This window comes from Copidosoma floridanum, unplaced genomic scaffold, assembly GCF_036245765.1.
Source record: "Copidosoma floridanum isolate Cflo_tuat_1 unplaced genomic scaffold, Cflo_Japanese_pri ptg000011l, whole genome shotgun sequence".
NCBI classification, from domain to species: Eukaryota; Metazoa; Arthropoda; class Insecta; order Hymenoptera; family Encyrtidae; genus Copidosoma; species Copidosoma floridanum.
The window spans coordinates 13290430-13312729 of NW_028321888.1; the positions used below are offsets into that span (position 1 = coordinate 13290430).

General features: G+C 34.7%; 1 protein-coding gene across 1 annotated transcript; it reads left to right on the top strand.

Annotated features, from left to right (window-relative positions):
* The first annotated feature begins 12917 nt into the window (after nucleotides 1-12917).
* Nucleotides 12918-22080, top strand: LOC149375205 (uncharacterized). Its single transcript, XM_089590063.1, has 3 exons — nucleotides 12918-13231; nucleotides 13319-13378; nucleotides 21824-22080. The coding sequence occupies exons 1-3, from the start codon at nucleotides 13028-13030 to the stop codon at nucleotides 21992-21994; spliced, it is 435 nt and encodes a 144-aa protein (XP_089446189.1). The 5' UTR covers nucleotides 12918-13027; the 3' UTR covers nucleotides 21995-22080.
* The last annotated feature ends 220 nt before the right edge of the window (nucleotides 22081-22300 follow it).

The following is a 22300-nucleotide window of genomic DNA, read 5'->3' on the forward strand; positions in this document are numbered from 1 at the left end:
CTGCGATTAAAAAAGCACATATAGTTATAGCAGCCCTCATTCTTTTACGATTTTTTCTTAGTTTTTCTCTTTTTATGGCCTGAATTTCAGATAGCTTATCTGTATTTTCTGGCATACGACAAAGTAGCTACGCTGTTGAGCCGAGGAAAAATACACTCGATCCCATTAAATATCATGTGTCAGTACTGATGCTTTCAATGAGTATGAGAATTCACTTTTACCACCTCCTGCTACGCAGCTCTGCTTATAATATATTTACGAGTATTAGTACGGGCGAGGTACGTGTCCTGCAGGTGTTTTTGTTTCACCCTTCCCTTTTCTCTAATCTGTCCTTTGAATCAGGCACCGTCCCGTTGGTAAGAACATCATTTTATTGATTCAACGCACTTTTTTAGTTTCATATTAGACATTATAAGCCAGCGATTTGTAGGTTTGTATGAGTTTTAATATTTTATTTCGAAGTAATAAAATTTTTATAACTACGAGGTCATTTCTCTGGCAACAAAAAAAACAACAAAAATTGAAATTCGATATTAACAACAAGCTAAGAATGAGAAGTAAAACACATGCACATGATACGCTACACATACCGATTAAAGTAGAAAAAAAAACATTTTTTGTTACGATACACCGTTTATTAAACAAATTTTTGTAAAATAAGACCATTATTTTTTTCCTTTTGCAGTGTACAGAGTTGCATTTACGCAATTTACTATATTATTAAGTAGTTTTAAACCTATTATATTCTTTAAAAAATTTTATGGTTCTGCAATACTGTAACAAAATTTCATGTTCAACATGACATAATTAATAAAAGAAGAAAATATCGTCGATAATTGTAAGTTTTTTAACTTATAAAACTTAAGTTGAACAATTAATGTTACTTGCATTTTAAAAGAGAAGTGTATATATATCCATACGTAGTATATATATTGATAATTAGTATATATATACGTACATATACATACATATATGATGATCTTTACTATGATAGATTTCGTTACCTTCTACTTACAATTAAAATAAATTATTTTTTAGACTGTCGTACGATTATTTTCATTCTTAGATTGCTGCTACTTCTATAATAGTATTTGATAAAACTGGAAATTTAATTTAAGCATAAATTTTAAATTACATTTTTAAGCTGTATTAAAGTAGTAATTTTGTCAGTCATCTCATGTGTATATTAAATTAAATAAATCTAATTTTCTTTTAATTTTCTAAAAAAATCTGTCATTTTATTAGAAAAAGCTTATTTGCTCTTACAATACGTTTTCAAACATTTATAATAAGAATATCAAAAAATTAGAACAAAAAGTCTTACTAGCTACCACTTAGTTTTCTAGTAATAAAAATTAAAGTTGGGGTATAAAAAATACACAACAACGAAGCAATTGTCAGACAGAACCGAAATTATGTACTTACGCACTTGGCATACATTGTTAGATAAGCATATGAGAATCTTTCTCTGTCTACTTAAATAATAATTTACAAATCATCACAGCTAATTTTTGTTATTTCGTTAACCTTATCTAAAATATTAATGAAATTAAGAGTTACATGTAATCGTAGTTTAAGTGAGAAACTTTTTTTAAGATAACGATTTCGAAAAAACAATTTTTTAAGAAATATTCTTAAAGTTAATATGTATACTTTATTTAAATAGTTATTGCCACTTTTACAGTGCTTTCTGTATCTGAGCTTATTATTTATATACGATCAAAAACTATGATTGCAATAAAAAATGTCACTTTTTTACAGGATACCAAATTGCTTTCTGCAATTTTTTCAGAAAAACAAAATGCTGTGATTCATCAGCTGCGCCTGGATTGTATATCCAAGGAGTGCAAGTCGTAAACAAAAACTTAAGATCTACCTATATTCGGCACTTTTCAAGATTATTCAGAATGAAATTAAAAATAACTTTCTAATTTCTCCATTCCCACTTGAATTGCTTTACAATTTTCTGTGTATAACGACAAACGTTTTATAAAATAAACCAACGCATGCGTCAGAGGATTTCAATACGTAAACCGTAGCATAAAATGAATGTAACATTACAATTTAATTAGAATCTAAAGGTACTGGACAGCACAAAAAAGTTTTAAACAATTTATTTTAAGTTTCTACCCAAGTTCTTTTGGCATACATGGGACATTTATGTCAATAAAATAAATAGCCATTATTAATATTGAGTTTATAAATGCTTATTACAAGAGCTGTAGCATCCATACGTATGCGACTGTGTATAAGAATGAGGGTATGATATTAGCATACACAGTGAAAGCTCTTAATCTGACACATCTATTGACACGCAGTGTGTCTATTATACGCAATAATCTTATTTTTTGTTTGATGTATACGAAACTTATATGCACTAAATTAATTACAGGAAAAAGTTTACGTTTCTTCTTCATGGTCGTAACTAATTTGTAATACTTTGGAGTGCATTTTTATGTGGAAACCAATTTTTTCTGTGGTAGTTCGAGAAAAAATTTCTTCTGGAAGTCGTTAGACTCTACTGTTGTTGTATCTCACAAATCTGGCTGTATCAAACGTGGGGGTAACTTCCTCGTTTCAGCTATGGTCATCAAAAAAATTATCACTTATAAGATGTGGTTACATGTGTTTGAACACACTTTAATTCTTAATCTCAAAAGTGCCAAAGGCTTAGATTTTTGCGTTTATTGCCACAAGTTTATGCAAAGACGTACCCAAAAAATTTTAAGAGACTTTAAAGGGATGTATTTAATTAAATAAGCTCGAAAGACCACCTTATTTCACAGGGATTTTCGACAATTAAACTCGTGGCAGAGTTCTACTTGACATCAGCTTTATTTAAATTACCTCAAGCTTTTAGAATATAGTATTTCTCGACTTTTTCCTCACAATAATGTTAATTAGACAATTATTTTTAATAAGCAAGCAAACAGTCTGGCCAAACTTAATTAATCTTTTAAAAACTGCTTATTGGTGGCTTTCTTTGGGGGCATCTTGATTTCCTGGGCATTCAAAGCTCGTTCTATTTTTCACTTTGTAGCCATGAAATACTATGATTTTCAAAGGCTAAAAGATTCCTGTTAATGTCGTTCTCCTTATTGCGTCGAAATTGTACCATTAAAAATTTTAAGAGTTAAATTTTACGCTAAGCTCATGCGCTCTGGCCCTACCGAAAACTTTTAATCCATGCCTGTTAAACTTGAAAAAATATGCGAGCCTTTGACACAATGTCCTCAACGATGTAGCAAAGTACAACCTCATCGTCAGCTTACTTGACAGCGACGCCATTTATCAGCTTGCAGACATCATCAGCGACCTGCCTGAGACTGACAACTACACGGAAATCAAAGAAGCGAAGTGCTGCTTTAAGTGCTGAACCACGCAGACATGCCCAAGCTTGCAGAGGCCGCTGACAAACTGCTAAAAACCTTTAGCGGTTTTTATGGTATGCTGCCCCTTTAGGCTCGTAGAAGCGCACTTCACCGCGCTCACACGCCAGCAACTCAAGCAGCCCACGGTAAACAACAACAACAACAACAACAACAACAACAACAACAACAACAACAACCGTCGTGGACGGAATTTCCGCTCCCACAGCCGAGGCCGTTCTCAGTCACCCGCAGCCACGCCAACCTCGCCTACCCGGTGCTGGTACCACAACAAGCATGGAGCAGCAGCCATACACTGCATGAAGCCCTGCTCCTACCGTGCACCCACCGCACCGGGACAGGGAAACGCTTAATGCCACCTTTGGATCAGGTGGCAGAGGTGAGCATACGCACCACTGAAAACCGCCTACACATGTGCGACAAGCGCATTAACCTACGCTTTCTCGTGGACACTGGCTCGGTCCTACCACTTTTGCTAAGGTCAACAGTCCGAGAAAAGCTACCACAGCAGCCAATCATGCTATACGCCGCCAACCAGTCGACTATCCAGACCTTCGGCACACACAAGCTGTCGCTCAACCTAGGTCTCCGAAGAGATTTCAATTGCACCTTCACCATTGCCAACGTGCCACACGGTATTATTGGAGTGGATTTTCTGACGAAGTACAGGCTCTTACCCGATTTCAAAGCTGCCAGGCTTACAGATCCCCTCAGTGGCCATGCCTTGTAGGGAGTCCTTGACAGGACGCCTCTTTACTCGGTTTCAACAGTCACTCATTTCTACGACAACAGTAGCACATCTTCGTACAGAAGTATGCTAAGCTGTGCAAAGGATTTGCAGACCTGTTCGAGCCAAGCAGCAGTTCTGTCCAGCCCCCAGCACAACCAGTAAAGCACTCAATCATCACCACAGGACCCCCAACCTTCGAGCACCCTCGACGCCTGTCTGAAGAACGACTGGATGCGGCCAAAAAAGTTTCCACAGATCTCCTTGAAAAAGGTATCATCAGACCCTCTAACAGCCAGTGGGCCAGCCCTTTCCACCTAGTGCCCAAAAAGGATGAATCATGGCGCGTCACGGGGGACTAACGCCGCCTTAACGCGTGCACGATACCCGACAGGTACTTCCTGCCCATAATCAAAGACCTTCTTCAAGAAAGTCAAGGCTCCCTCTTCTCGACAATCGACCTACAAAAAGCCTTTTATCAGATCCCTATCGCTGCAGAAGACGTTGAGAAAACCGCTGTAATCATTCCGTTCGGCTTTTTCGAATTCCTTGGCGCCTCGCTAGGACTTCAGAACGCAGCACAATCCATGCAGCGCACCATGGACCACATCCTTCGGAAGCTACCTTTCGCCAGAGCGTACATTGATGGAATTTTCATAGCCTCATCATCACACGAGCAACACCTAGACCACCTTCGTCAATTTTTCGTCACACTCCAGGAGACCAAGCTGAAAATCAACCCGCAAAAGGGCTCCATTGGCACCCCTCAAGCCGTCCACTTAGGCTTCCAGGTCTCAATAGATAAATTCCAGCCTCCTTCTGCTAAGACATAGGTAATCAGAGCCTTCACTTAGCTAACCAAAGCAACGAAGCTTCGCAGATTCCTCGGTGCCCTCAACTATAAGAGGCGCTGTATTTTGCACGCCGCCAAACGGCAAGCACCACTCTGTAAGTTGTTCAAAGGCCTAGAAAAGAAGGTCACCCTCAACTGGACACCAGAAGGAGAACAAGCCTTCAAAAGTTGCAAAAAGTTTATTACTCAAGCCGCTTGCACAACGTTCCTCGACCCAAAAACGCCCTTGGCACTGAGGACCGACGCTTCAGACGTCGCCATCAGCGTAGTCCTAGAGCAGCAGCAGGCTGATGATTCCTGGCGACCCCTAGGGTTTTACTCACACAAGCTGGACAACACGCAAAAACGCTACAGCACGTATGATCGCGAACTTCTGGCCGTCTATGAAGCCGTTAAAGACTTCAACAGAATTTTGGAAGGCCGAAATTGCGTCATTTAGACGGACCATAAGACGCTAAGCTAAGCAGCCTCTCAGCGCTTGGACAAAGCTTCGCCAAGACAGGCACGTCATCTAGAGCACATCCTGTGGCACAACACCGTGTTTCTCCACGCACGAGGCGAAGACAACGTCGTCGCAGACACCCTGTCTCGACCCAACGACGCTCTGGCAACACCAACCAACGGCCCGTCTGTTTCAGCTATCCAGAGCAACCCTGCAGCCTCTGCCTATCGTACCCCGTCAGTCGTCAACGCTCTCAACCCAGCCACAGAAACCATCTCCATGCCGAGCCTGCTCGACGCGGCAACCATTGCAGAAGCACAGACCGCAGATGACGAACTGACAAGCCTCGACAGCTCCTGCCTCACGCTCCAATTTATCAATATCGACGGACACTTAATCAACTTCGAGGTAAACAACAACACTGCCAGGCCCTACTTGCCAGCTCCCCTGCGCCGCAAAGCTTTTGACATCGTTCACGTACTGTCACACCCAGCTGGCAAAACAACTGCCCCCTTTCCAATGGTATGATTGGAAGGTTTCATCGCACCCTTAAAGCCGCTTTAAGGTGCTGCTCACAGTCCTGGCTAGATGCCCCGCCAATGGTGATGCTGGATTTGCGCACCAGCTTTAAGGAGGACCTGCAAGCTTCACCCTCAGAGATGCTGTTCGGCACCACGTTTCGCATCCCTGGAGAGTTTTTTACAACTGCCACTGCACAGGCAAACTCGTCAGCCGTTATAAATAGCCTCTGTCAGTTGTTCGAGAGCATCAGACCCGTACCAGCTTCTCGGCACGTCACCCAGCACCCATTCTAGTACAAAAACCTCCGAACGTGCACACGCGTTTTTAAACATGTAGACTGTATCAGGTAACCCCTGAAGCCGCCCTACAAGGGCCCCTACCGGGTAATCTGCCGCAACGACGGCCGCACCTATGTAATCAACGTCGGCAGAGAAGACAGTCTCAACAGACCAGCTAAAACCAGCCTACTTGGAAGCTTCGGATATGAAACAGGCCCCGCAACCTCCTTTACAAGCTGCAACGGCCCAGCCCGACGTCTCTCCACCCCCGCCAGCTACCAGCCCTGCAGAAATCGACAGCTAGGCCACCCCCAGGTCATTATCCCGGCAAGACATGTCTCGTTCGCAGCGCTACCCGCGTTGGTCTCTAAGAGGAGAACAGATGTGGCAGCACCGTCCAGAACGCCCTTGACACCTTGCGCCCAAACAGGCCGCTTGCGCAGGAAGCAACAGCTAGCCTCAAAAACCATTTTCTGCATCGGTGCAGGCTTGCTCTCTCTCACTCGCGTCCACAGCTGCAGCGCCTATACCACAACTACTAGTGCATCGTTATATTTTACATGGCTACAAGCCTTCTTTTTGTACTATAATATAGTTAGTTCCTTTTGTATAGTCTTAAGCTACGACACATGCCCACAGCCCTTTGAGCCGTGTCTCGTTTGTAATAATTCTGTTCTACAATAAAGGCAATTTTATGCAATCTGAATTTGCTCTGAGTCTCTCTACTCAAGCCCGGAATCCTATAGACTATACCCCAAATATCCACGTTTTGCAAGCTCTATCCAAGTCTTAACATTAAACTTCATTAAATGAAGATACGAAGCTTTACAGGGTAGCGTCATGGGCTCTAAGCAAAAAGAAAACGTTACATTAAATTACTGTTACATTAAACTTTGCCTCTGCACTTGTATCGTTTAAAAAACAGCTATTTTCCAACCCATTGTATATTTTCTAAGTCCCTCGACTACTCACAAAGTGACATGATATTCTCTAACCTTTCAAGTCCTTTTTTGTATACTGATAAAACTAAATCAACGAATTCGCGAGTCTGTAGCACTGGTGTTTTGAGATAGCAACATCAGAAAATTTACTGCAATATCTTGTTTATCCGTAAAATACAAAAACTTTTAATTAAAACAGCTTAATTCAGGTGCATTCGCATTTGTGAGAACATTTTTTGTTGAAGTGTTGAATTTAACATGATTAGGTCCCACAACTTAAACAGCATCCAAGACTTTTAGATAATTTCTAAAGATTCTTTAAAATGCGAAAAAATTTTGTTTGCATTATGAACTTGGGTATCCTATGCCATAGGAAAATTAACAACTCTTTATTTTCATTACAGGCTTTATCATAACTATACAGTTTTGAGTGGAACCCGACCCCGTAACCCTCATTTACCCTTTTTCGTATCTTAATCTCAAGACACACTTTTTCATGATCTAGATTCTGTTGTGCCTTCAGGGAAAAATATTCCTTGATTTAAAAAAAAAAAATTCAGATCGATATCTTTTTATACAATGTAAGAAACGACTGAGATACGAAATAAACCGTTTTCGATAAAATGACCCACGTATAAATGAGCAGTAAGTTAGTCTGCATACATAAAACAACATGATCTTGATCCAAAGTTTTCGTAAAAACAATTTTTGAATGCTTGACCCATCATTTATAATTACTTTGTAATACCCTAAGTTCTACTTTAAAGGACAAAAATACTCCGAATATCTGAGACGTTTATTAAGAGTTGCTGATTATTGAATATTAAAAGTTGCTGATTTGATGGATCTTGCCCAATAATTTGGACTGAGCATCTTTCAATATTTCCAAATGCAGAACGCATAAAGACATTAATTTTAATGTTTATTCGATTGACTGATGTAAATATAGCATCAATAACTCTTTTTCAACTATAGCGTCTGACATTTGAAAAAAGTGGTAGCGTTTGGACAATACAGTACAACATGTCAAGATATAAGTTGTTTAAATATACAGGACTTTTTCCCAATGCACCTATCCCCTTAAACCTTGTGGTTGGGAACATATATACAATTATTATCTACCCTACACTTTTATAAAGGTTTCTTTAAACATTGAAACAATCCCTTCTTACATCGGAAATTTCTGATGGTTCATCTTTGTTTCCTGGCATACAAGAAAAAACGAACACCATGATAGAGTTGCGGCGTATAAGAAACTTCACCTCGCCCACGTAGCTCTGCTTATAATATGTTTAAAATTATTGGTACACGTGCTGCGCGTGTTTTGTTTCACATTTTTTTTTTTTTTTATAAATTGTTTTTTTAATTAGACACTGACCCACTAGTAGGTTTATTATTTCATTGATCGATGGCTTGCTTATAGTGTTGATGAAAAATTGCAAGCCAGCTGTTTGCTAGTTCGTGTGCTTTTTATATTCAACGTCAATGTTCTGATGTTTCCATAAGCACATGGCCGTTTTTCTTATAACAAAAAATACAAATATTAAAATTTAATATAAACTTCAAGCTTAAAATAATGGATAGAACTTCAAACTAATTATATTATTAAACTGTTATTGATGTGAATATTTCGTATTCTCTAAATAATTTGATAGTTTTTGAATACTGTAATACGATTTCAGTTTTAATACAATTATTCATGCAATGCAAAAACGGATGCATTGTTTAAGATCTCCCTCTCTCTCTCTCTCTCTTTCTCTCTCTCTCTCTCGCTCTCTTTCTCTCTCTCTCTCTCTCTCTCTCTCTCTCTCTCTCTCTCTCTGGATACTTCTTTCAAATAGGTTAAAACTGTATTGTTCTAAATATTTAGAAAGTGGTTGTGACGTATAGGAAACGGCAAGAAATATATAACATAGTTCTACGATTTTCTCGTCATAAGCCTCTTTATCATTTTATATGTCATTAAATACACAACATGCCTTGTAACAAAGACATGATTCGTTATTTTAAATTTTTTATTTTACGAAAGCAAAGGGTAAAAATTTATTTCATATTAATCTTAATATAAAGGTATACGTATAGATATGCTACTTTACGATATTTGTAGAAGTTCAATTGAAGGTATAAATTTTAAGTTATTTTTTCGAGCTGAAATAAAGTAGCTCTATATTATGCATCTGATGAAAATATCACTTTTAAAAAAGTCTCATCTCTTTATAGGTTGTAAAAAAAACAGTAATTTTGTTTAAGAAAGGTTTATTCTCTTAGAATATTTTTTCAAATGACAAATCGTGACAGTCAAAAGCTTTACTTAAATCAACGAAATTATAATGTAGATGAAACATGGTATGAGTTAAAAGAAAAAACAGTCTTAATCCAATAGATAAAATAGTATAAAATGCTGCCAGAAGACGTTCTTAATTTAACAAAACACGATTTTCGCACTGTTGTTAGATAAAAACGAAAAAAGTTATGATATGTTCATCTCTCTTAAATTTACTTCTATTAATCCCTCTACGTACTGCAAAAAAATGTTCCACAAAATAAGCTAACATATACGCCACAGATTTTCAGTATCAATACCACAGTATAAAGTACTATTGCTCTTACTCTCCAAACTTGATGGATAATGTACTTCGACTCACGAGCTTTTTTCTCCTACCCTACTTACGCTTACACGAGCTGAACCAAGCGCCTTTTTTTCCCCACACCAACAAGATTTCAATATTTTTTGTCTCTTCTAATGTTTTATTCAAGAGTGTTCAAACTATGTATTGATCTTGCAATTGTGATATTCCAAAAGTTTACTATAGAGAGATATTGTCACATATAGTTCACAGAAAATAAGCATTTAGTAGAGATATGTAGATACATACTTAAATGTTAAGAAATCAGATTCGATCTAATTTGCGCTATAAGAAATTTGTAGAGCTCACTTGCTAAAAAAACAAAAAAAATGTAAACGGAACAAAAAATTGGAAGGTCTTTTAATTTTTTCCACTAACATGAGATATGCCTTACTAACGAACCCGTACTAAAACAGAAGCTATGACAACTGCAGTTTTTTACACTCGTTTTGTAAATCATCCATATATATGTATAATATTGCTTTAACCGTATTTTCTCTACAATGAGACATATCCTAAATCAAAGTTATGTGTGCCATACATTCAAGACCTAATATAGTGTACAAATAAAAAAAATTGATAGAAAAAAAAAACTGCCATGCTTTAGTATCGGGGGAACACAGCTTCATTCGAGTTTTTCTATGCGTTCAGTCGTGACTACTTCTTGACAGTTTATTTTTAATGATGTTAATTATTTTAAGTAGACAAGTGGTTTTTTTCGAAGTTCCTTGATTGACTGAATATTGTGAATTGTTTTCTTTTGTAAGTATTCAGGTAGAATAGTTAATTTTTTCACTGGTAGTTTTATACTGGAAGTCTTAGAAAAGCTTAATTTTTTCGTGACAAACATTTGCACACAATCTCCTCAAAAATCGACAAAATAATAAAAAAACTGTTCTTTGAATAAAAAAAACTAGCTTGGGAACAAAAATAAAGAATTGCTCTCTCATTGGATGAAAGCAGTCAATGTTGAAAGTGATGAGTCGTTAGCTTGCAAGAATCAACGTTCAGTGTTTACTGTCTTGCAGCAAGATGTATTTCATTTCAAGATAAGACGTAAAAAATATATGGCTATTTTACGAACGTGTAAGTATAGTGCCTTATAAAAGAGGGGATAAGCGTATAACGAAAGAACTAAATCGATTGAGGTTTAGTGATTTTAAAGATTTTTTAAAGATAATTGTTAGTACCTCACGGCAGAACTGAAAATACTGACAATAACTATACTATACTAGCGGCCCACTGGTCTCGGCTTTGCCTGAGACTCACTAAATGAAACACCGTAGTGTTTTGACATGTATTGTGAAACGTTTTTAGTTCAAAATTTTACATCTTTTCCTGTACCTCTCAGAAAAAAGAATCTTCTTATTAGAAGCATATTTTTTTGGAATCCATTCAGTTTATTTGGCAAAATAATAAGCTGAAAAATAAAAAAAATATAATTATTTTGAAAAGTTCTGTGCGTTCCTTATTCCATAAAAAAATCGTTGGTCCTTAACGGCCGTAGATTTGCAATTTTTTCCTTAGAACTCTTTCTTGACTGAAGCTTACAGCAATTGTAACTGTCTGGATACCTAAGGATGATCTTTTATGGCCTGTTATCGTATCACTACACTGATTGGGAGAAAAACTATAACGTCTGAAGTGTTGGAGCTAGTTATAAATCTGTTTTCCAACATCTCCTGGTATTACGCCAGAAACGTTGGTGTCTACAATTTACTTTTTTTGCAGACTTAGTCGTTTTGGTGATCTAAGGTAGAAAAATTGGTTTGTGATGCTAGCCCGTTGGAGACTGTGCCGTTTCCTAACGTCTGTTTTCCCTCTATAGCTGTTGCATTCGCCCAGTTCAGACCTGAAAGCGCAAATTGGTGGTTCCCGATTGAATACTTAGAGTTAAGAGAATAATATAGGGTCATCGTTTGCGGGGGTTCCTAGCCATGCAATGAACTCGTGAGATCTGCCAGTTAATGACTGACTTGGTTTAATAGTGGCTTGCTATACAAAGTCTTTTAGTCGACGAATCGTTGCCGGAAACGGTAGTAAAAACGAATTTTCTTACTACCTCATCCAAAAATTCAAGTTTCGGTGGCAGTGTATAGAAATAAAAGCCATTGTTTCTTTCGTATCGACGTGACACCTACATCGCGTATAGAGGGGTCAGAAGAAAAAATTGCCTGTTCCGTACTTCTCTGTACTTAAGAAAGGAATAGAGAGAGAGCATCAGTAGTGCATAAGTATTAAGAACTTACTTATGCTGCGTTTATTAATTTTTTTCAGATTGTTAGAAAAATTTTAAGTGAAAAGCACGCGTCCAACTCTGGTATGACTATAAATTTGTCGTGTGACGCATGCCATCTCTCTCGGTAATATGCTACGTAGTAAATTTTTAATCTTAGTCTAAATATAGAATTAAATGACTATTGGAAAATCTTAAAAAAATCAAACATATGAGTTCTACAGCAGACAATGCCCAGGAGTCTAATAAATAATTATATTAACTTATATATCTTTAAATGCTATTGATTTACAGAAATATTCTTCAAATAATAGTTACTATTAAAATTTAAAGGATTTTTAATAAAATTATGTTGTTCTGCCCCAAATATAACCTATCCCCATACTTAACACTATAGCTTACTACTATGTGATGGCTTATGAACCACGAAATTTCAGCCAAACTAGTAAAAAAAATGGAAGGTAGAGATCACACGGAACGTCACTTCATAACCTGCTCCAGCTGTTTACTTGGTTTTACCTTGGGAAGCAGCTTTACCACCGCAAGCTGATCATCAAGCTTTGTCTTTTGTAATATGATGTCCATTGAAGAAGTATCTGTTACATTACTTTTATAACTTTTCTATTGATCTCTATTTAAGTAATTCCGTGTAAGTTTGTTATCCACTGATTTTTCAACAGTAATTATTAAAGGTATGAAATCTAGTAAGGTCGTTTAAGTCTTTGTCTTGAAAAAAAGAAGTTTTGTTCAACAGCAAAAATAAGGAGACAGTTTTACTAGACATTTTTCTAGAACAAAGAACATACCTAAGCTCACACTAGCAGGTGTCATTAACAAAGTGAACCTTGGTAATTTTGAGTAGGCAAGATAACAGGTATCAATTATAAACGTTAGTGATGTCATGAACGCTACGCGTACAGCAGCAAACTAGAAGCCATTATGTTGTTCGTCAGTTGCTCGTGAGACTTGTCATCTAGCACCTACGCAGTTATATTGTAGTAGTTGTAGCAAAATGTCCGATAAACTCCATGATGAGGTGGAGAAAGAGAGGTGGGCGTTTCATTGCAGAGTCGAAGAAGAGTGTGGATCGTTCGGCTACTTTAACTCTGGCCACGAGGCTCGTTCAACCTTGTCTCTTAGCAACTCTACTGAAGAGTCGAGGCAGTTGGATCTAAAACACAGCAAAGATTCTCGCCCTTTACCTAAAAGTGACAAGGTATGGTCATTTGAAAACTGCAGTAACAAACATTAACTTGTATAAGATTTTTCTTCAAAATTTTACAAAATTGTGTTTTTGTAATAGGAGTCTTATCGGAAGGAGTTTGATTGCACGGAATTCGACAAGGAGACGATAAAGGTCTTTGTAAGTATCAAAAATTTTTTTTTTGTCTTTCTGGTTACTTATGTTTAAAGAATTTTTTGCGTTGCATGTAATATTATAAAATTGAAATCAAACAGACTCTAAGGATGTTTTTTTTTTCGGGATAGAAAAAATATCAAACCGTCGAATTTCTTATAATAGAGTGTGATTTATGTGCCTGAAGTTGATGTCATCAAAAAACTATTAGGCAGGTGAATGAAATCACAAAAAATGTTCAATAAGAAATTTGTGTGACTGCGACATAAATTGTTAAAATTTTTCCTATTATGATAGAAACACAAAAAAAAAAAAATTATATTATGGCATAACCGTTCTAGCGTTTTTTATTATTTAATAAGTAGTTAAAATTGACCAATTTATTTCTTCGAATTTTATTTATAATTTTTTTTGAGTCATCACATTGCAAAAATAGCTGAGAATACTTTGTTAATCATTCGATTCTCTCTCAATCGGTACTGTTAAGATTATATAAAACTAATTTTGTTATCCTGGGCTACTTTGAGGGTTGGGTGTGCTCTCGGTAGAGGAAATAGGGTTCGCACCTGGTGCGTATCCAACCAGAGCTAGCACAAAACTTGTCCTTTTATGAAGTTACTACTGTGGACATTTAGGGCTTGTGAAAGGAATAAGGAAAGGGATGGGAGGCCTTTTATTACTGGAGGGTGGTAGGAAGACATAAGGCAATTTTTGCTGCGAGAAGGTTGCCTCAACGCTCCCCAAGGAGCATTGTGCGGTAAAAAAAAAAAAACATGTGAACAAGCGACTAAGCTTATGCAAAAACTGCATTTTTAAATTAAAGACACGACTGACTGATACGAGGAAATATATATTACTGTTTTTACCACACTGTATAAAAAATTGGTACTGTTTGGTGTAGGGTTGGTTAAAAAATGTATATATTCCTACATGATATAAAGAAAAAAAGCCTTAGAACATAATAATTATCGACCTTATTTGTATTTATTCTGAAAAAGCTAGTATTTTATCGTTTCTTGCGATTTATGGCGTTAATTATATCCTACAGATATAAATTTTCGTTACAAAAAAGTTATACTTTTTAAGATCTATAAGTTTAACGGTCATTTTATAATCTAAAATGTTAATAAAAAAAAACACAAGTAAGTTAGGTTGAGGAAAACGATAACTCTGCAATTTTTGGCATTTTTGTGATTTATAGCCCAAATTTAACATCATTACTAAATGTGATGATACAAAAAAGTTGTATTTCGACGAGACCTTCAACCATCATGTTTACTGTATTACTTCTTGTGCAAAACAAAAATTTTTAATAGGGGAAAACGACTTTTTCTTTATTTTACAAGCACTTTTAGCCCTTGTAACGTAAGTGTTACCTCGTGTGGTACATCCTAGGTAAATATGTTTTACGCAAAAAAGTTGTATTTCAATAAAATCCACAACTTTTTTGTTCAATATCATAATTTAAAGTACACAACAAATAAGTTAAATAAGATATAACTACGTTTTTGTGATTTTGGAGCACTTTTTGGCTCACAGAATGTTTGGGTTACATCCTGGACGAAAATTTGGAATACAAAAAAGTTGTATTTAAAATATAGCTACAGTTTTGTGGTTTACATTGAATCTTAAAAATATCATGTTTTAAAGTTATAGTTAAAAAACTATTTTTTTTTACTGAAAATACCATCTCAAAACGACTGCCATTTTTTTTCAAAAGAGAAAACCTTAGGGATCTTAAGCCATCACGTAAGACATAAAAGACGAAGCTATTTGTCAAATTTCAGCCCAATCCAATAAAAACTGCATAAGTTAATCAAAAAACTTTATTACGCCCATACATATATACATACACCCCTGACGCTGAGGTCCGCGATCGCAATTTTTTCTTAACTAAAACATTATTTTACACAAAAACAATAAGTTTTAAAAGTAATTACACTTTTCGCTCTGGCAATAATATAAAGCACTCCTGAGTATCAGTCGTGCCGAAAAATCACAGAGGTCCTTGCCTGAAAAGTCGCACGGGCCTTGATCCATTCCACAACCTGGCTGACTGAGCCACTGCGCGCTCGTTAATTAAGATTCCATGTATGACTACATATACTTAGTACTTGTATAGAAAAAAATCAGTGGACAGTGAGTGCTTGGGTACTCAAGTTTCAAGTTATTTTTCTGTAAAATCATATGGCAGATAATATAATTATAAATATAAGTATACCTTTTACGAAACTACATTGTAAACAATCGTGGTGCAAATATCGTATAAATAAGTATACCTGTGTTGATTGAGTATGGTTATAATTAATATTTTAATACTTAATGAGTGGACATTATAAACAACATATTATCGTACAATACAATATAAACAATATAGAGACTGGCCAGTACAAGACTGTAGGATTTCATAGAATCTTCCGGTGATTTCGAAACTACTTTCTACTGCCTACGCTGATTACATTTGTAACGTCACGCTAACATTTATCATATATGCTTACATACTTATTCCTTTTTCATTTTTAGTATCTAAAATATTACTGTAACTCAGAAAATAAGACAAACCATCATGTAGTACCACTTTCTTTGATAGCAAGGTAGTAAATGCCAGTGAATAATGTTTCTTTAGGATGTTCATCACACATAGGATTTTAGACAAATATTATTAAAGTATCAAAAGTATACTTAAAACACCATAAGAAATACCCAAAAAAAATTACAGATCGATCAATCATACCATCTTTCACATGTTTAATTTTAAAATTTTGCAATCCAACATGTACCCTTATGAAAAAATCATATAAAATTATATTTTTGAAATCTGTATGAACAACGGAAGTTTTGTTTGTGTGAAAAATTACATTTAAATAAATCCGATTCATTTTTAAGTGGATCTATAACTCTTTTTTCTTCTTTTAATAAAACAAAAAAAAAGAGGTCAAGTATGCGTAAAAGCTCGTATGTAAACTCATTCTATATAAGAAATAAAATATTACGCACCTATTAGGGAAGGTTAAAAATGTCGAAGATTATATGTGAGTTAACGCCCGAGACAGAACTGAGGGTTGATAACGTGAAATCTAGGACATTTCTTAACCTCCGAACGTGGTGTGTATTCTAATTTTCATTAATTCTGCGTCGAGAGAACGGATTTTGGTCCTGCAAAGCGGGACGAAAGGTCCTTTTTTCGGCGCAGTATGATAAAAAATAATTATTCTCAGCGTTTTTGCATATATTCGTGCTTCTCCCACCTTCCTGACTTTTGTTCTCAATCACTAATGAAAACTTGTCAATGAAGAAAACGCAATAAACAATAATTACTGTATTTATACAGTACGGAAGTTCTTTTTTTTTAAATATAAAAATTCTGGAAAATGTAAAAATGTACAAACAATAATAATTACATTAATCTTAAAAGTAACAAATTAATGAAACATAAAAAAATGTTCATTAATACATATAAAAGCTTGTCTGCTGATTTATATACTTTTTTCTGAATTTTTGAGAAAAACATGTACCAAAAATAATTTATTTTATCAAATAACCTATCTATTTCCTGTCTATTGAAACTAAATGAATAAATACACAAAAAATAAAAATTTACATCAAAAATAAATTATGAACTGTAAGAAAAAATGAAGTAGTTGGGTTTTAATTATCGGGCCCGCTTACAGCTAAGTAGATCAGGGGCCTGCCCAGATTAGGTCTCACAACTTGTACAGCATCCAAGAATTAAATTAAATTTTTGTTGGATTTTTAGAATGCGAAAAAATGTTGTTTGCATTATGAACTTGGGGATCCTATGCCATGGAAAAATCAACAACTCTATATTTTTATTTCAGGCTTTATCAAAACTATACATTTTTTTTTTTTTTTTTTTTTTTTATGTATTAGAGTGCTCTACGTCCGGCTCCTTTAGTAAGGGCACTACTATAAGCACTTAACACTTTGGAGAAGGAAGGAAAGAGGGATGGGAGGTCTCTCATTGCTGAAAGGGGGGTAGGGGGGAAATAGGCAAATTTTGCTGCGAGAAGGTCGCCTCAACCCTCTTCGAGGAGCATTGCGTAGTCAAAAAGCACATGTAAGAAATCACAGAGGTACTTGCCCGGAAAAGTCGTACTATGGCCGGAAATCGAACCACGGTCTCCCGCATGCCAATCAACGACCTCGCCAACTGAGCCACCGCGAGCTCTAAAACTATACATATTTAAGGAAGAAACAACCCCATAAATCTTGTTTATCCCTTTTTCATATCTTAACCTCAAGCCACAATTATTTTTTATCTGGAGTTTGTTGTACCTCAAGGAAAACACATTCCTTGGTTTTAAAAAAAAAATTTTCAGATTAATATCTTTTTATACACTGTTAGAAGTTAAAAACTGTGAGAAAAAACAAAGTAATCAGGTTTCAAGTATCGAGCCTGCTCACAGCAGAGTTGATCCGAAGCTTGCCCAGTATGTGAGAGGTTGTGAATTGAGATCTTTTAAATAACTGTTTTTTTTTTTTTTTTTTTTTTTTGGGATATCAGTGAAAAAAAAAAAATAAGTGAAATTTAAAATGTGTGTTGCAGTGTGGTGCAATAATATATTAGAAGGTATAGGAGAACTGGAACTACGTCATGAGGGGCGGAAAGAAGGGGGAGAAACAAACAAAATTCACTTTCATTACACTTTTTCTCAAGGTCACGAATCTGAAATCGTTAGCTTACTCCGTAGGGCAGAACGTGCCTATAAAAGTATAACTACAAAAAAACTTTATATAGCCTCACTTTATACCTATAATAGTCATGTTAGTTAATTTTTTTTATCGGCATTAAGATAACTACTACATTTGCCAAATTATTCCACTGAAGACAGTTAATGTTGTGTAATATATGTTACATTAGTTTAAGTGTCAAAAACCTGCGTGTAAGACTCTAAGTCCCCCAGTAATAACGAAGTTCTCGCATGTATTTAGGAATCACATGTATACTGTAAAATACAAGGTTCATAAATACATATAAATTTAATATTTTTTTTTTCACGATTTATGGCGGTATATTTATGTTTCACCTGTAATTTTATCATGTATGAAAGGCTTTGGAACTTTTTAAAATAATTTCTAAGGTTAATGTTGGGTAAAAAACAAAAAATATGTCCAACATATTTTTAATCAATTCGCAAATATGCTATAATTTTTCCCAAAGTTTTCCACCTTTATTTTGTAGAGAAACATATAACACTGAAATTTACGGTTATGTCTTGATATAACTCAACGCCTCTTTTTTTGCGTGGCACGGTATTCGTTGCACATTTAGGAACGTGTGGAATATGTTATTATTGTTCTACTTTGCATCCTTTGAAAAATAATATATTATGTCACATTTGGAGATCACACCATATTATAAACACCCGTTTAATCAATACCGGCTATCTGCATCGATCTGCCATACATGCAAAAGTCACTTAATAATGTACTTAATTAAAGAAACAATATAGTGATAATTAAAAATTAATATAGAATTAATATTAACTACTATATTCTATACATATACGCGCAAGCAAACATGTAAACACTTGCACAGTAATAGTAGAAAGTACATACACAAACAGTTATTATACATGCACACTTTCATGGTTCCATATGTAATTCTGTACATTAGTTACACACACATAAAAATGTGCATGTATACATTATATACGTGTACAAATTTAAAGTCATAGTTGAGTTATAGGGCGTCATTGCGCAAATCATCATTATTATTATATATTGAATATCAAAGTTAGGAAGTAAAGGAAGTAGGTTTTACATGTGATTAGAGTAATTGAAAGTTTTCGTTGTTTAAAATTTAATTAATAAAAAAATGATGTATACCTTTTTTCTCTAAAAATAACGGAGAGTTCTAAAAAAACTCTAAACGTACCACAATACTACCTTCTGCGTGGTGTGAAAATTTACTGATTAATATGTAACTAATGCTTAACAATGTAGATTAAAAACCTTACTTCGTCACAAAATTGTGGGCATCAACCTCTCCCCACTCCCAGGTAAAATTGAAGGGCTCTCCTTTTAAGTGAGAACAGTAGGGGGTTGACGCGCAGGGGGCGAAGTCCCACTAGTATATATATATATATATATATATATATATATATATATATATATATATAAAAGTATGTATGTATGTGTGAACGTACGTTTCTACCGTTTTGGTCCTCAACCGAGAAACGCCTAAAGAAGTCCTCACATCCAAAAACTTGATCATTTTCGAGAACTATCAAGTCTCGTGTTGTGTGTAGGTGACACTCGAAATCATTTAACAAAATAATTCCCCATTTTGTTTTTCTACCAGTGAGTGCACATGAGCATTGCGAAATCATATTAACGCAGCCATCTGAGAGTGCCAACACACGTCCCTACATTCAATCTTCGCGAACGTTTATTTTTAGGTCGCTTGCTCTTGCTATCTGTTGCTATCTCTATTTTTTATAGGTTGCTTGCTCTTGCTACCTCTTGCTAGCTTTTCCTATTTATTTATTGATTTTAATATTCAAATTTTCCACCAGTTTTCTACTGGTTATTTGATCGTGGCACCTGAGCTTAGATGGATGTGAGAGTTATGTGTAATGCATGTCAACCAAAAAAGTGCTTCCATTCATTTAAATTACATTGGCTTGCAAAAATTTTTTCTTGACCTTGAGATAAAGCGTGACAAGAGTGGATTTTGCTTGATTCTCCTCTTTACCCCGCCTCTCATGACTTACTTCCGGTTTCCTCTCCACTACATGATGCCACAGATTTTTAATTTTATAAATTTTATCTCTTTTTCTTTTAACCGATTCTAAAATAAAAAAATTTTTTAAAAAGTCACAGTTATCAAAGTGATTTGGAACCCCCAGCGTCATACTATTTTGTGACCGCGGCTCTTACCTACTCTACTGTGAGCAGGCAGAACATAGGAAAATCAATTACTTCATCTTATCTTACAGTTTGTAAGTCATTTTTTACAGATATTTTTATTTATCAAACATTAATGTATTTGGTGTGGATATAGATCAAATAAATAAACAATTTACTTGATAAAATTATTTTTTTTTAAATATTTTTATTTTAAAAATAGGCAACTAGCATATTCTTGCAGAGCACCTTTCTAATTGATTAATGAATATCTATTCCTATGTTTTCAATTCATTTACGATTCATATAACACTTTTTTCTTTAGTGTCTTTTCTACAGTGTCTCGTATATTGGTCGTGTCTTATATGCAAAACAACGCGTTTTGCAAAAATTCAGCTACATATTTATACTTGCAAAATTTTTACCAGTGAGGTATTTACAGAAAAACACTTAATTTTTATTTTTTTCTGAAAATACATTTTTCTCTGCATCCTTCCTTACATTCCTAATTCATTAGTTTTAAAATTATTTTTAGAATAAGCGGCTACAGAGTGGTAACAAAAAGTAACGGTCTTAAAAAAGATACGCTGTTCAGAAAAGCATCTTGAATAAATGCTCTTTTCCGTCCATTCTTTCGATAAATTACCGTCCGAAAAAGGTTAAGCACATTACAGTGTTTATGTTTAGTACTTTTTCTTTATTGGTAATGTATAAAGAAACTGTTAGATTACATGAAATAAACAAAAAATATTTTGCAGTAGAAGTAGTAGGAGTAGTAGAATTTTTTTTAAGTTACAACAGCGAATCAATTTTTAGGCAATCATAATAAACACACATTTCCTGACAACTATTGTTAAAAACAAGTTAAAATTAAAAGTGTTATTTTTTTTAATATGCTAAAATGTTTTTTATTAAGTAAAATTGGTTGCCAATTGCTAAAATACAAGATCTCAGAGTTGTTGTCATTATTTTGTATTGCAAATTGAACTATATTAAACATTGAAGTCAAAATTAAAATAAAAGTTTCTTTTTCCCCAACATTAAAGTTCTTCGTATCTTTAATAGAACTCACTTTTAAACTTTGATCCAGTAATGCTGTTAGGTTAAAAGAAGCTAAATTTCAAAGTAATAAATCGTTTCATGACATCATTTCGAATGTTAGATAAAAATCATTGAAAAATTAGAAATGTTAATAAAGTTGCAAACTTTAAATTTTAAATAAAAATTTTCACACTTGTTTGCACAATCACTTTGCAAGAAATAGGTAGTAGATGGTCCAACAATAACACTCTTTGGTAGATAATCAAATAACTGACAAATTCTTTTAAGCTATTTTTGCAATACGATACCCCAAAAAAAGTTACAAGCAGGATTAGAAGAAAAAATCTGATCGATTTTTTCTATTTGTTTGATAAAAAACAGAGCTGGCACGTTTATGCCCCAAATATATTTTTCTATGTTATCTGATTATAATACAAAGATATTTTAACAAATTTTTCTGGAGTTAAAAGACAATTTTTTACTACATTCCTCATTAACCTGTTAATACTTGTCAGTTAAAGCAATGTTTTTATCTTTTAGGTCAGAGGTAAATCGATATTCGTTCAGGGTACCAAGAAAAGTCAACTAGGCGAAACCACGTTGACGTTTGACCCTCCAGATCAGTGTGATTTGGATAGAGTTGAGGCAGGATTCCACTCCAATGACATCTTATATGTTCGCTTTTTTTCAAGGAACGAGGCAGATGTCTAAGTATAGACAATTGAAAAATGTCACAAGTTTTTAAAAATTTAGTATATAAGTAGAAGAAATAAAAAAATGTAAAAAATAAAAGAATAAAGTGTTTGTATTTTCATTTTAAATCTTTTCATTTCTACAAAAATAAGCACAATATGTTGGAGTCTTCATAGTACTGGTCTTATTTACAAAAATAAAAAATCAACAAATAATAGTCAAAAATCTTTTTTAGCTGTTTATTAGATTATATAAGTTGAAAACATATTAGTCAAATAATATAGATGAATTACTAATCTTATAACCCTTCCCTGCTCTAAGATC